Raw genomic sequence first — 14,607 nt, 5'->3', positions numbered from 1 at the left:
CAATAAGGACTGTACACAGTATTCCATGCATGAAGACATTACTATATTGGGAGTTTTATTTTCCGCTCCATTCCTAATGATCAGCTGCTGCACCCTGAGTCAACGTCTTCCTCAGGCTGTAAACCACAACTCCCAAGATCCCTTTCCTCGTGAGTCACTGCCAGTTTAGACTCCCACAAACAGATATGTGAAGTTTGAAATTTTTGCATCACTTTACACTTACAGGCAACCCCCGATCTCGGGGGGAGCGTGCATTCAGGGTCACTGTGTATGCTGGCAGTGTGCAGAAGCCTGTCACGCCCCTATAACATCCTCTTCCAGGTCCAAAAATGGCCAGCGTGTGCACAATTCTTTGAACAAGTGCAAACAGGTTGCCTGTACTTACTTTGAACCTCAGCTGTCATTAAATTTTGAGAGATAACTCAGGAGTTTTTTGCAATTCCTTTTTATTTCTACCACTCTGAACAACTGGGTGTCATCAGCACACTTGAGCACCTCACTGCTCACCCCCAACTCTTGGGTAATTTATGAACGAGACAAAAAGCACCAGTCCCAATACAGATCCTTGGGGGATTCTAAGAAACACCATTTGCTGCGAATGGTGTGTGGGCAGAGTGTTGCTGCAGCCTTGTCTAGCCTGCAGGCTTCTCACAGGCATCTGGCTGGCCAATGTGAAAAAAGGATGCTAAATTAGATTTAGCTTTGGCCTGATCCAACAAGTTCTTCCTGTGTTCTTCTCCAACGTCTTACATCCCTCCACTAAGAGTAACTGTCCTCCTCTTGGCATCCTGTTCTTTTAACTAGTTATCCCAAAAACAGATTCTACTTCAGGAAGTGGTATGCTTTCTTTCGCTGGAAGTATTTAAGCAGATGCTAAGCAGTTGTCCACCAGGGATATTTTAGTTGCATTGTGCACTGCAGATCCTGCACTGAGCAGGGCCCTGGACTAAATGACTGCTAAGGTCCCTTCAAAGTCTATGAATCTATGGAAAGCGGACCTTCTCTCCTAACCCATTACTGATTACTCAGAAGCCGTGGGGAGGCTTTGACAAAAGGTTTTCAAAAGCCCAAGTATACCGTGATTACCAGATCACCTCTATCCCCATGCTGACTGGCACTCTCAAGGACTCTAAGAAGCTTGTGAGACAGGAGTCACTTTTGCAGAAGCCATGCTGATTCTTCCTCAGCAAGACTCATTCTTCGATGCTGATAACTCTCACAGGAACCCGGCTTCAGCTGCGTCACCTACCTGTTGAGTAGCTGCTGCATGAAGTTCTCGGCAGTCACCTCCTGATACATCAGCGTCAGCTGACTGTGGCCGGTGTCGCAGGCGTGGGGCCGGGGCTTGTCGAAGGCCAACCCGTTGATGTAGGCCTTCTCTTCCTCTAGGGCTTTGCGCAGGTCCTCCGCCTTCTCCATGAGTTTGGAAATGTTTAGGCTCTCAGCCTCCAGCCTGCGGGAGGCCATCTTGCCCTCCTTGACTTTGGGGGCCTCAGGCCTGCGGCTGAGGGCAGGGAGCTTGCTCTTGCGCAGGCCAAACCAGCTGGCGAGGCCGCTAGAGTTCTTCTGCTTCGCCTCCCCTGCTGCCGCCCCTCCTTTGTGCCTGCGCAAAACGTTCTCCTCGATACCTTTCATCACCTTCTCCTCAATGCTGGCTGGAGGTCCAGCTTTGCTGCCCTTGACCGAGTCCAGGCAAGGCGGGTTCTTGCGCCCAACGCTGGTGGGCGTCTTGGCCGGTGCCTGGCACGGCTTGGGCTCCGGGGCGGAGACCTTGGTTGGGGATTTGGACGGCAACTTTGTCGGGCTCCCATGAGGACTCTTGGTGTTCTTCCCTGGCGGTGGGGGCTTGGGAGGGTTCCTTGCACCCGGAGTTCCCAGCAAGCGGCTCTTGGAGACGTGGTGTTCGGGGTCACTGCCACGGGAGCCGACCGAGTGGGAGGAGTAGCACCGAGGGGGGGCCGGTTCGCCGCCATGGCAAGGCTCGTGGTGCTTGAGGCTGCTGCTTCCGGTGCCCAGCCTGGGGTGAGACTCGGCAAAGCCCTCGGGGCGCTCACAGAGCCGGGCAGGGGCCCTCCCTTTCTCAAAGCCTGGCGCCTCCTTGCCCTCCACTCCCTTCAGCCTCCCCAGCACAGTAAGCCGTTCTTTGAAGGGCATGTTGGCTGCCTCAGGCGCCCGCTTGCTCGGCCCGTTCGCCACCTTCTTGGAACCCTCGGAGGCTCGGCGAGCGAGTGGCGGAGAGTGCCTGCTCTCAGGGCCTGGCTTTTCCCGGCCCCCGGCAAAGGGGCAGGGCTCGAGCGAGACGTCGCTGGGCGGCACAGCACGGAGGGGTGCCGAGCGGCACGCGGGCGGGAGTGCTTCGGGGACATCCAGTTTGGCATCTCGGGGGGAGTGGGCATGAGGACTGATGGCGCTGCTGAGGGACAGCTCTAAGACATTCTCGTACTCGTGGGGCTTGTGGTAGCCAAAGGGGTCAGGAGAGGTTGGCGTGACTTTGGGGGGCACCGGAACAAGGTGCCGGGCAGCCTTGGGAGAAGGGTGTCCCCCAGCAATGCTGGAGTCGCTGGGGAAGGGACTGTCCGGGGAGCCCTTGCGGCTGGGCGTCGGGGAGTGGTACACCTCGTAGGTGTTGCTGCGACAAGGGATTTTGGAGCTGCGGGTCAGCTGGGGGCTGAGGCGGAGGGCAGCGGGGCTGGGAGGGGGCGGCATCTTGAGCAACTTGAGCACCTTGGAGGGGGAGGGGATGGGCGGGCCTGGGCGGGACTTGTCCTTGCCCTCGCTTGGCGCCAAGACCCCAAGGTAAGTCGGCTCCCTGCAAGCCGAGGGCGGCCCCAAGGCCTCCAGGCAACTGACCGCCTGGATGTGCTTGTAGCTGCCCAGCTGCCCCTCCGGGGCTCCCACCAAGCCAGGCCCATTGGGCTCCCCATTGAGCAGAGCGCTGTCGCCTGCCTCCCTCAGGACGTGGTGTAGGTAAGTCTCCATGTCGCCCAAGTCCAGCTTGTGCTCGGCCAGAGCGCTCAGCAGCACCTGCCCGGGGTGTCCTTTCTCTGGGGGGTCGCCTTCGCCGGCCTCGTCCGAGGAGGAGGAGGAGCTGCCCTCTCCTTTCGGAGGAGGCTGCCTAGGGACCCCTTCCCCCTGCGCCAGCAGCAGGCAGGGCCAGGCTTCGGCCGTCACCCCTTCTGGAGAGCCCCCCTGCCCAGGCTCTCTCCAAGGGGAGGGGAAGGCGAGCAGGGGGTCCATCTCCTCCAGCGAGCGAAGCACCTCCAGGATCTGGGCCTTCTTGCGCAGGAACGGGGACAGGGCTTCCAAGGACTGGGGGTTGGGCCCTGGAGTGCCAGCACACTGCTCCTCAGAAATGACCTATGGGAGTCAGAAAGGGCAAAGTGTAAAAACCTCTAGATCATACACACACACACACACACACACACACACACACACACACACAGTATACATGTTCCAATGATTAAATCATGGCTTAATATGTCAGGATACTCACAAGCTTCCCACATCTACACGCAGCCCCTTTGCTCCTCCCTTTGCGCAAGCAAGGAGACAAGTCAGGAAGCCTCAGCTGCCCAGAGTCCCATTAGGCCCAAAGCAGGAAAAATGTGGTCAATGGCTTCCAAGCAAAGCAGGATTTGGAGGCCACCTTTAAACCATGGCTTTGCATCCTGGCATGTTTGGGAGCCTTCAAGCCACAGTTTCCCAGTTCAAATGCCATGGGAAGCTATGGCTAACCGAGTTCCTGACCTGTTTTCCTATTTGGAAAGGGATGCACACATGTGCCTGTTGCTCATGCATATCCTGGCTTGTTTGGTTGTCCAAGCCAGTCATTATCTCTGCCTGCATCCCATACTCTGCTGCTCAAGAACCTTTCACCTGGAGACGCCAGCAACTGAACCGGTGGCCTTCTGCACAACCAAGCATGTGCTCCACCACTGCTCTACGGTCCCTTCCCATGCAAAGAACAGTTCCAGCTCATGCCAAAGCTCCTCTATTCTTGCGGCATAAATTCAGCAAAAAAATCTGGAGGAAGCTTGAGCCACACAGAGACCGTAAGGGGAAAATGGTGTCTGTGGTGGGGCTGGAATGCTTAACCAGGCGGCTTTTTAGCCCTTACCTCCAACACCCAATCTTGCATCTGCTGCCTTGCAGGCATATCTGAAAGCCTCAGCTTGCCCCCAGTTTTCGATGCCACCTGGGAATGACGACCCCCCAAGCCTACCAACTGGAACAGTCTCTCGCCTGTTAACAGGTGCTTCTACCCAAAGTATCCCCCAGATGGAAAAAAGACCAGCATTCTAATTTTGGGTCCACCTCAGATAATCTCTTCTTCTTCTTCCCTGGGAAACTGGGCCGTGTCCAAAATTCCCATGATTCAGTGCGAGCTGTTGAGCCTGGCACCTTGAGATGTCAGCTGCATCTAAGGTACACACAGTGCCGAGCCGCACAGCAAAGCAGCAATTAATGGCTCTGGGCCCCGTTCCAGGAAGCAAACACCTTCAGTCTCTAAGTTGCGGTGAAACAGGGATGCAACGGGAAGAGTACTGGGGGAGGGGGCTGGGTGCTGCAGAGGCAGCAAAGACCCTCACAGGTAATCCAGGGCAGGGGTGCTTTGCAGAACATACCTCTCTCTGCAAGATGCAGTGTCCCAAGGGCAACGAAGCGGGGAGCTTCTCCACCGTGCCTGGCTGAGAGATGGACGATGGATCCGAGAGCAAGGAAGCAGGATGGGCTGGGAGCTGGGGATAGAAGGAGCACCGTGAAGGGCAAAGGCACTGCAGCGAGGGAGGGAACTGCCACTCTAAACAGCCTCAGTAGAACTGCAGGCAGGCAGCCGATACACACAGGCTCACAACCTCCTTCACACAGACACTCAAGAGGGAAAACCACTCTCCACAAGGTGCATTTCCACTCTGCTTTGGTTAAAGCTAAGTTAAACTGTTTTTAAATTGCTATGACACACCCTAGGGCATTATGGTGAAGGGAAGGGAGTATTTTTTAAAAAAACACACACAAATAGATCCCACCCTCAATGGTCTTATGGGGCGTTTAAGATGATGTTGTGTACACCTGGCTTGCTTTAAAATGCATTCCTGAATTCCAAAGGTGAAATGGCAAGGTAGCCAGATGAGTAGGCTGAAAAGGCCACTGGCAAGTACTGAGTGGCATGCAGATGTAAGAACAGCCTGTTGGATCAGGCCAAAGGCCCTTCTAGCCAGCACCCTGATCTCATAGTAGCCAGCTGGGGAAAACCCCGTAGGGTAAAGCTCATGAGATTCCATTAAGATCCCACTTTCATTCACCCACTGATGCTGCCCCTTCAGACTCCTTCTGCGGTCTCTCCCCACCCACCCAGGCTTCTTATCAGCACAACTGTCACTGGTCAGTCCCAAGAAGCCACTCTGGTTGTCTTCTAACTCAACTGTAGCTGAAACAGCGATGCCGGAAGGCAGCCCAAGTCCCTTCACCTCCAACCGCAGGAAATCCAAGATGCCCTAACACATGGTGGGTTGTAGGCTGAGATGCACCACGTGAGTAAGATGTACGAAGGCTGCACCATTAGGAGGACCAGGCTATACATTACATATTATTATTATTATTATTATTATTATTAATTTTTTATTTATACCCCGCCCTCCCCAGCCAAGGCCGGGCTCAGAGCGGCTTACAAGCAATAATAAAAACAAGATGAATGATTACAACTTAAAAACAAAAATAAAATACAACATTAAAATAATGGAACATTAAAATATTAAAATGTAGCCTCATCGCAGGAGAAGGAAAAGAAAGAAAGAGGAGGGAAAAAGAGAGAGAGAGAGAGAGAGAGAGAGAGAGAGAGAGAGAGAGGGAATCAAATTGGCTCCAAGCCAAAGGCCAGGCGGAACAACTCTGTCTTACAGGCCCTGCGGAAAGAAATCAGATCCTGCAGGGCCCTGGTCTCATGAGGCAGAGCGTTCTACCAGGCCGGAGCCAGAGTTGAAAAGGCCCTGGCTCTGGTTGAAGCCAATCTAACTTCTTTAGGGCCTGGGACCACTAGGGTGTTGTTATTTATGGACCTTGAGGCTCTCCGTGGGGCATACCAGGAGAGGCGGTCCCGTAGGTACGAGGGTCCTAGGCCGTGAAGGGCTTTAAAGGTCAAAAGCAGCACCTTAAATCTGACCCTGTACTCCACCGGGAGCCAGTGCAGCTTGAAAAGCACTGGGTGAATATGCTCCCATGGCAGAGACCCCGTGAGGAGCCTCGCTGCAGCATTCTGCACCCGCTGGAGTTTCTGGGACAGCTTCAAGGGCAGCCCCGCATAGAGCGAATTACAGTAGTCAAGCCTGGAGATGACCGTCGCATGGATCACTGTGGCCAGGTCGGGGCGGGAAAGGTAAGGGACCAACTGCTTGATGCGGCGAAGGTGGAAAAATGTCGCCTTGGCTGTTGCTGTAACTTGCGCCTCCATGGAAAGGGAGGCATCAAGGATTACACCCAAACTCTTAACGGAAGGCAATGGCACTAATTGGGCCCCCGCAAGAGAAGGGAGTTGGTCCCTCATCCCCATGCCATCCCGACCTAGCCATAGGACCTCTGTCTTCGAAGGATTTAGTTTCAATCGGCTCCCACGAAACCATCCAGCCACAGCTTCCAAGCATCTGGTCAGTGTGTTCAGAAAGACATGCAATATAACCATCACCCTATGGCTGTTGTTTCTATGCAAAGCAGTCTAAAACCCAAAGGACAGTGGGGATGAAAAGCAATACAGGTTTCTAAAAAAATAAAAATACCTAGAAATAAAGATGGGAGGGATTTAACCTTGTTCTAAGCAGATCACTCTGTCTGCGCAAGCATTTCTGCTGGCCTGACTGAATGGTCTAAACCTCTCCTCCCTGCCCCCTGTGCTGGCCTGGGATTTTTTCTACACACACCCCAGTCTAATTCTGAGGCGGATATTGGGGAGAAGCGCCATTGTGCTAGCAGCAGTCTTTGTGTGAGAGGGATCTGCTCTCTCAATGAAACAGTTTGAAGCATGCCAGAAAAAGAGCCATTTCTGGTTTTATGGTTCTAAGACTTCCATCACACACAACCAAGAAGCTTCCCGTTTGTGCATCCATGCAGAGAGCAAGGCTGAGTGCCTGAGAAGAATAAGTGGGGTGAGAGACAGAGAGAGAGAGAGAGAGAGAGAGAGAGAGAGAGAGAGAGAGAGAGAGAGAGAAGAATGGACCCACCTGGGAGAGAGAGACAGAGGTCAGCTTCTGGTGGAAGAGATCACTCAGGGCCTGGTTTTGTCGCTCAAGGTCAAAGACCCGCTTTTTCAGCTTGATGCATTCTTCACGAAGGTCCTGAGGAAAGAGAAGGGTCAGTGGGCTTCACCCTCTAAGTTGGTGTTTGGGAGACAGCTTTACCGCTACGCCCCACATCCTGCCATCCCACCCCCTACAGACACATCCTTCAATGAATCAGCTAATAAAGCAGAATGATGTCTGGAAGATCCAATGTAAATCTATCACTGATGCACTAGTATGGTGCCAATGGCAAATTGCAGAATGCACCTGCAAAAACAAAAACAACTTTCTTGGGGGAAACCCTAAATTATATGCAGGATGAGATTTGCACAAGATAAGAGACTCACCTTTTGGTTTAACAGCGCCTGCACAACATGATTTGCTACCTGTAGAACAGTAAAGAACAGGTAAGAGGAGGAAGCTCTTAAGGACCCTGAAACAGGCTGTAGTCATCCCCTCCCCCCCCGGAAAAAAAAATTAAAAGGGAAGGGAAAGGCCCTCTTGGAAAATGGGAAGAGAAGGCAGCTGTACCTCATCAAGGCAGCGTTCGTACGTCTCTCGCTGGTTCTCATTGGCTTGTGCTAAAGCCGAATTCTCTGCCTGGGAATATAATCAGACAACAGGTGAGGAAAAGGGCCCAGAATCCCAGCTTTCCTCTCTAGGAAGAAATGGAAGCAAAGAACATCTCGTTTCCCCAACAAATGAAACTGATTTGTAGAAATGTTACATGGGGGGAAAAATACGAGAGACATTGCACACACCTTTGTAAATCAACAAAATATTTAATAAACATGTATGATTGTTGTGTGTCACATGTCTGTTTACACTCCAGCACAGCTTGCTGGGAACTTCTGTTTGTGTACAGATTTTGCTTAAGCTGCTTGCTTTTGGACACGAAGGAGATCGGACATGTTTTCCTTTTGTCCTGCTGTACGCTGAATAAACTGCTTGTAAATATGCTTTAAAAAAACTCGTTTCCCTTTCCTGCTCTCCTTTAGCTCCCTTGCCCTACAGGGAAGTTTTTACACTGCAGCATGGCAAGACCAAGGCTTAAGCCCAGGCCTCTATGATGCAGTGTTGGCCAGTGATGTGGATGGCTTTAGAAGAGGATTAGACCATTTTGTGGCAGCTAAGGCTCTCAATGGCTACTAGCCACAATGGCTGTTCTACCTTCACTGCTGAAGGCAGAGGTATGCCTCTGAAGACCAGTTGCTAGGAGGGGAGCGCTGGTACACTCCTGCCCTGCTTGTGGGATTCCCATAGGGGCATAGGGTTGGCCACTGTGAGAACAAGACGCTGGACAGATGGACCTTTGGCCTGATACACCAGTGATCTTCTTGCATACTTAAGAACACAGAAGGGTCAAGAGCAACAGCTTCAGTAGGCAGGCAGCCTTCAGAAACAAGAGCAGTGAGTCCTTCCACTCTATCAGCTTGTTGCCCACTGTGCCATAAGTGGACCCACATCACAATCTGCTCATGCAAAGGGCTCCTACACACTGGAAGGAGGCAGAAGAAGAACTGCACATGGCTCTACTCGCTTGCTCGAGTCACCTGCAAGCCTGCCCCTGCACTCTCTGGGCACATGGAGGTCTAAATTCAATCAGAGTGATCTTTTGACACTTGGGAGAAGATGCTTCTGCCTCAAAGCCAGGAGACAGGAGCTATTCCATTTCTGCCATACAAAAATATGCCAGTAAAGGCAAGTCAAACATTCCTTTTTTTAAATGGACAGTGTTACATGACTAAATGGACAAAATTAATGTGTCTCCAGAGATTGTGGAACACAGCACCAGCAGAGCCAACTAGCACCATCCAGAAGTGGTTGGACTCCAACTCCCATCAGCCCCAACCAGTACAGCCAATGGTCAGGCATGATGGGAGTTGTTGTCTATCAACCTTTTGAAGGCACCACATTGACTAACCCTAGTTTAACTCAATCCAGATCCTGGCTGGGGGGGGGGGCTGCCGACACAGGAAAACTTTGTAGAAATTTTGTTTCCCTTCATAATCTTTCATAAATGGAGGTAAGTGAATGGACCACCAAATGTTATTTCTATCTGGAATGTGATGTACTAATGAGCCTAGATTTGTACAAAAAGAAACAAGGCAGGTTCATTATCCCAATTGATTCCCACCCCACTTTGTTAACTGCTATGGAAGAATATTTACAACGAAATCTATTGTGTTATAAAAAACCAGATTCACAGTAGCTGTTTTGGATCTAGGTTTTTGTGAGCCTACTCCAACCTCCATCCCTGGAAGCCTGCCCCCACCCCCAGCAAAACGGAATGTCACTCACATTACTTCCAAAATCTTAAATCTAACCTTCTAGTCACTGGCAGAAGCCTCAGAGGGCCAATGAGGCGTCAGTGGGTCCAGGGCAGCTCCCCAACCAAGTGAAACAGATGCTATTTTGGTCCCTCGCCAAAAGAAAAACCACCCCACTCACAAAAACTGGGGTGGGGGGATTCTTAGGGTCTTAAGCCATTACCTCTGTCACTCCTTGTGCCTAAACTCTTCTGGGGAGTAAACTAAGGAACGTACCTCCAGCTCCCGGAGCCTCTGAAGCAGCTCCTGGGTTGTCATGGGCTCACTGCTGCCTCCTTCTGGCTTCATCTCTCCCTGCAGCTTGGCTTCAGACATCATTTCCTTTGGAGATAAAGGGCAGAGACCTCTCTCCCCAGGGGCAGCAGACTGCTGAAGTGCCAATAATCATGCTCCTTGCCACAGACAGAGGAGCGCCAGCAAATCCTGGGCAGGGTGGAAGAGGGTGAAAAACCATCAGCAAGAAGCCACTCTTACAATTACAATTAATCCAGAATGCGGCAGCTAGACTGGTGACTGGGAGCGGCCGCCAAAACCTACATTGGCTGCCAGTACATTTCCGAGCACAATTCAAAGTGTTGGTGCTGACCTTTAAAGTCCTAAATGGCCTCGGTCCAATATACCTGAAGGAGCGTCTCCACCCCCATCGTTCTGCCCGGACACTGAGATCTAGCGCCGAGGGGCTTCTGGCAGTTCCCTCCCTGCAAGAAGTGAGCTTAGAGGGAACTAGGCAGAGGGCCTTCTCGGTGGTGGCTCCCGCCCTGTGGAACGCCCTCCCATCAGATGTCAAAGGAATAAACAATATCTGACTTTTAGAAGACATCTGAAGGCAGCCCTGTTTAGGGAAGCTTTTTTAATGACTGATGTTTTAATGTATTTTTAATCTCCTGTTGAAGCCACCCAGAGTGGCTGGGGAAACCCAGCCAGATGGGCGGAGTATAAATAATAAATTTATTATTATTATTATTATTATTATTACTACTACTACTACAGAAACAGCATTTGGTGATGAAAGCGAGGCTGCAAACTTTTCTTCCCCCTTTCAGAGCTGGATGGGCACAACAAGTGCATTTCGCATGGTGGGGGAAGCTGCTTCTTGGTTTTCTGCCTGTGGCAATGCTGACAAAGACACAGTTTCTCTGTTATTGAGGGGCAGAGCAGAGGGTAGCAGATTTGTTCAGACTGTAACTACAGTTCAGCCTGGCCTTCTTAAGAGCTCAGCTTTGTACACAGTGTCCCAAGCAGGCAGCTCCCATGGCAAAGCCTGGCCTAAATGGCCAGATCTCTCCTCCCAACCCAGCGTCTTCAGATTCAGGTGCAGGGAGAGTTGCACAATCTTATTCCTGTGCATGACTTCAGGAAGTAAGAACTGGGGAAAGACACCAGTTCCAGCAGACGGACAAGGGCCTGGTCCCTACTTAAGACTAGGCCAAACCATGGCTTAGCATAAATGCATGAGCATGCAGGCCCCAGCAGCGCAGAGAACTCAGCCGCTTTGCTTTTTCTCTGGTCCCGATGTGAACTAAGCTGTGGTTTGGCTTTGCATGTTGTCTACACCTGGGCTTGCGGTTTATTCCCACCAGACAATCCACAAGGTGTAAGCAAACACGACAGCGCATGGTTTGCCGGGTCTGGAATGAGACAAGCCACAAGCCCAGGTTTGGTTAACATGGCTTAGCTCACAGCAGCACAGGAGGAGGAACAAAGCCATCACAATCTCCTCTCTGGAAGTCTGCACGTTCGCTCTAAGCCACAGTTTGGCTTAGCGCTAAGTACAAACTGAGCCATTCTGACCCATTTTATTCGGCTGGGAATGTGGTGTTATCAACCTCCCTCTGAATGACTATTAAGCCTTTTCTCCAATATTGATTTTTTCCCCTCTCTTTTTTTTGCATTTCTCCATTTTCTACAATTCAAAAATAATAATAAAGCTACACTGAACTGGAATATATCTTCTGGACTAAAAGAGGCAGAGCACATACTTCACCTACTACCTTTCTCACTGAATAAATCTTGGGTGTCAAATCTCTGCCAGAGACTTTGATGTGCTGCTGCCAATCAAAGGAGATTGTACTGGGCTCAGCAGACTAATGGTCTGCCTCAGAGTAAGGCTGCTTCATAGGTTCTTAGCACCACCTGGGAGAGAATAAACAGTCTCAAGCTGGTGCTGCCTTTACACCAGGGGTGGGGGAAGCTGTGACCTTTCAGAGGTTGTTGGACTCCCAACTCCCACCAGTCCCAGCCAAGGGGATAGAGCCCAACAACACACAGCTTAGTTGGTAGAGCACGAAACTCTTAATCTTGGGGTTGTGGGCTCATGCCCCACATTGGGCAAAAGATTCCTGAATTGCAAGGACTTGGAAGAGATGACCCTATATTTCTATGATTCTAACTTCGGGATGTGGGTGGCACTGTGGGTTAAAACAGAGCCTAGGACTTGCCGATCAGAAGGTTGGCGGTTCGAATCCCCGCAATGACGGCGTGAGCTCCCGTTGCTCGGTCCCTGCTCCTGCCAACCTAGCAGTTCGAAAGCACGTCAAAGTGCAAGTAGATAAATAGGGACCGCTCCGGCGGGAAGGTAAACGGTGTTTCCCTGCACTGCTACGGTTCGCCAGAAGCGGCTTAGTCATGCTGGCCACATGACCCGGAAGCTGTCTGCGGACAAACACCGGCTCCCTTGGCCTATAGAGTGAAATGAGCGTGCAAACCCAGAGTCGTCCGCGACTGGACCTAATGGTCAGGGGTCCCTTTACCTTTAACTTTGGAGGGCCACTGCTTCCAACATAGGAGTCTGCATACAAGGCATGTAAGGTTTAACCCTGTGCCTGAAATATCCACCTGTGCAAGCCGTTTAAGATCCGCCCAAATGCAGGCCCATGAGGGCCAAATGAAACCCATCACCTCGGGTGGCAGACTTCAGCAGAAGGCACATCTGGCCACAAGCAAACGCTCCCTAATGGAATGGGCCAGACGATCATTCATTCTCCGGGGAAGTGGGAGTGCTTCAGTCTGGATTTTGCACCTCAGACACCAAAAGTATCTTGGGCTGACCACGTGTCTTTTACCTTTCTCAAAGGACCCAGAGGTAGACGCTGTGGATGACTGGATCTCCAGGCCTTCCTTAGTCGCTCCTACCTGAAAGAGAAGAGAAGCCAAGTTGCTTGGGTTACTGCCTGAGGCAGAACCGGAAGCGGCAGCTAGAGCAAAAGGCAGCAGATCGACTGCTCACTGAGGAGAAAAATCGCCATCACATCACGCCACTGCTGAAGGAATTGCCTAGCTGCTGATTAGCTACCAGGCTAGGTTCAAGGTTGTAGTACTGGTGTACAAAGCCCTACACAGCCTGGGACCAGGACACCCAAAAGATCGCCTCACCCCCTACATACCGTATTTTTTGCTCTATAAGACTCCTAAAAAGTAAGGGGAAATGTGTGTGCGTCTTATGGAGTGAATGCAGGCTGCACAGCTATCCCAGAAGCCAGAACAGCAAGAGGGATCGCTGCTTTCGCTGCACAGCGATCCCTCTTGCTGTTCTGGCTTCTGGGATTCAGAATATTTTTTTTCTTGTTTTCCTCCTCCAAAAACTAGGTGCGTCTTATGGTCTGGTGCATCTTATAGAGCGAAAAATACATACCGAACTGATTGCTGTGTTCTACAGGAGGACTGGGCCTGTAGTGTGCTGCCACTTACCCTGCGGAACTCACTCCCACTGCATATTAGACAGTTGCCTTTTCTATTGGTTTTTTGGCACCTGCCTAAGATGTTCCTCTTTCAACAAGCCTTCAGAAATCTTTATCCCAGTTGATACCTGCCGTGGATATGAACTTATTTCATGGATGTGTTGTAGTTTTAAACTGCTTTTATATTTTTAGGGTTGGTTTTTAAAAATTGTTTTTATATACATTTGTTTTTAACATATATGTTTCATTTATGTCATATTGTAAATCACTTTGAGATGTCTGAAAGGAAGAGATTCAAAAATCAATGAAGGGATTAACTAACAGATTTACAAAAAACGATATATGCCACCCTACCCCCTAGAAATTTTGTGGTGCGTTTTAAAGCAGGACTAGGGAGCCTGTGGCCCTCCAGTCACTGGTGGACTCAAGAACGATGGAAGTTGTGGTGGTCAGACAATTCCCAGAGAGTCATCCGTTCCCTTTCCTTGCTCTATCTAGAGCAATTCAAGAGTGACTTTGAGACACAATAGCCAACTAGGGCTATAGCCTTATAAACACACTCAACAATTTTGATCTGCAGATCTGGCATTTTACAAGTGCCACATAATGTTCTTTCCACACTTCCAAGAAATCAGCCGTTCAGTATGGCAGCCCCTGCACTTTGGAACCCCCTGTCCATTGAAATTAGGCAGGCACCTTCGCTGTACTGTTTTGAGAGCCAGCTAAGAACTTTTTTGTTCTAGCAAGCCTATCAAGGCATGTAAATGTTGACATGCATTTTAGTAAGTTATTTTATTTTATAATTTGCATTTAAATTGATTTGATTTTAAATAATTTGATTTTATTTTTCAAAATTTCAGGCTAGCTTGTTTTTAGTATCTGATTTATCGGTACATTGTACATTTTATGCAACCCACTTTCAGGTTTTGACAAGAGCAGTATATAAATTCTGTTAAATAAATCAAAACACAAAAAAGGGAATAGAGGCATATCAGACACTCAGGAGAGGAAGTGGAAGGGGCAGACAGATACAGAGAGGTATTTTTAACGCAGGGACCTCTCCACATGCCCCCCCCCAATAACTTCGTCTTGGCCATTCTCCACTCCAGTGGTAATTTCACATTTACAAAGTGCAAAAAGGTCCGCCCGCCCACCCCCGTTGAGTTTTATTTATGTATTTATTTATTTAGAAGTATTTATGTGCCACTTAACATTTCAAAAATCTTGAAGCAGTGTAGAGTCTTAAAAAAGCAAGCAATATAGGCTGAAATAGATAACCTAAAACCAGCAAAACAGCAGTATAAAAACACATAAAAGCAAATAAAATAGACA

General features: G+C 50.1%; 1 protein-coding gene across 1 annotated transcript in view; it reads right to left on the bottom strand.

The window, feature by feature from the left end:
• NCKAP5L (NCK associated protein 5 like) overlaps nucleotides 1-14,607 on the bottom strand; it is a 45,017-nt gene that overhangs the window by 7,519 nt on the left and 22,891 nt on the right. The window contains exons 2-8 of the mRNA XM_083729355.1: nucleotides 12,661-12,730; nucleotides 9,815-10,021; nucleotides 7,800-7,868; nucleotides 7,616-7,654; nucleotides 7,212-7,325; nucleotides 4,626-4,739; nucleotides 1,250-3,357 (exon numbers count right to left, since the gene is read on the bottom strand). Coding sequence (XP_083585481.1) covers nucleotides 1,250-3,357; nucleotides 4,626-4,739; nucleotides 7,212-7,325; nucleotides 7,616-7,654; nucleotides 7,800-7,868; nucleotides 9,815-9,916 — 2,546 coding nt within the window. The 5' untranslated portion in view covers nucleotides 9,917-10,021; nucleotides 12,661-12,730. The remainder of the gene's footprint in view (nucleotides 1-1,249; nucleotides 3,358-4,625; nucleotides 4,740-7,211; nucleotides 7,326-7,615; nucleotides 7,655-7,799; nucleotides 7,869-9,814; nucleotides 10,022-12,660; nucleotides 12,731-14,607) is intronic.

Source organism: Podarcis gaigeae (assembly GCF_964106915.1).
Source record: "Podarcis gaigeae genome assembly, chromosome: 2".
Classification (NCBI taxonomy): Eukaryota; Metazoa; Chordata; class Lepidosauria; order Squamata; family Lacertidae; genus Podarcis; species Podarcis gaigeae.
This window is presented reverse-complemented; position numbering and strand designations above follow the sequence as displayed.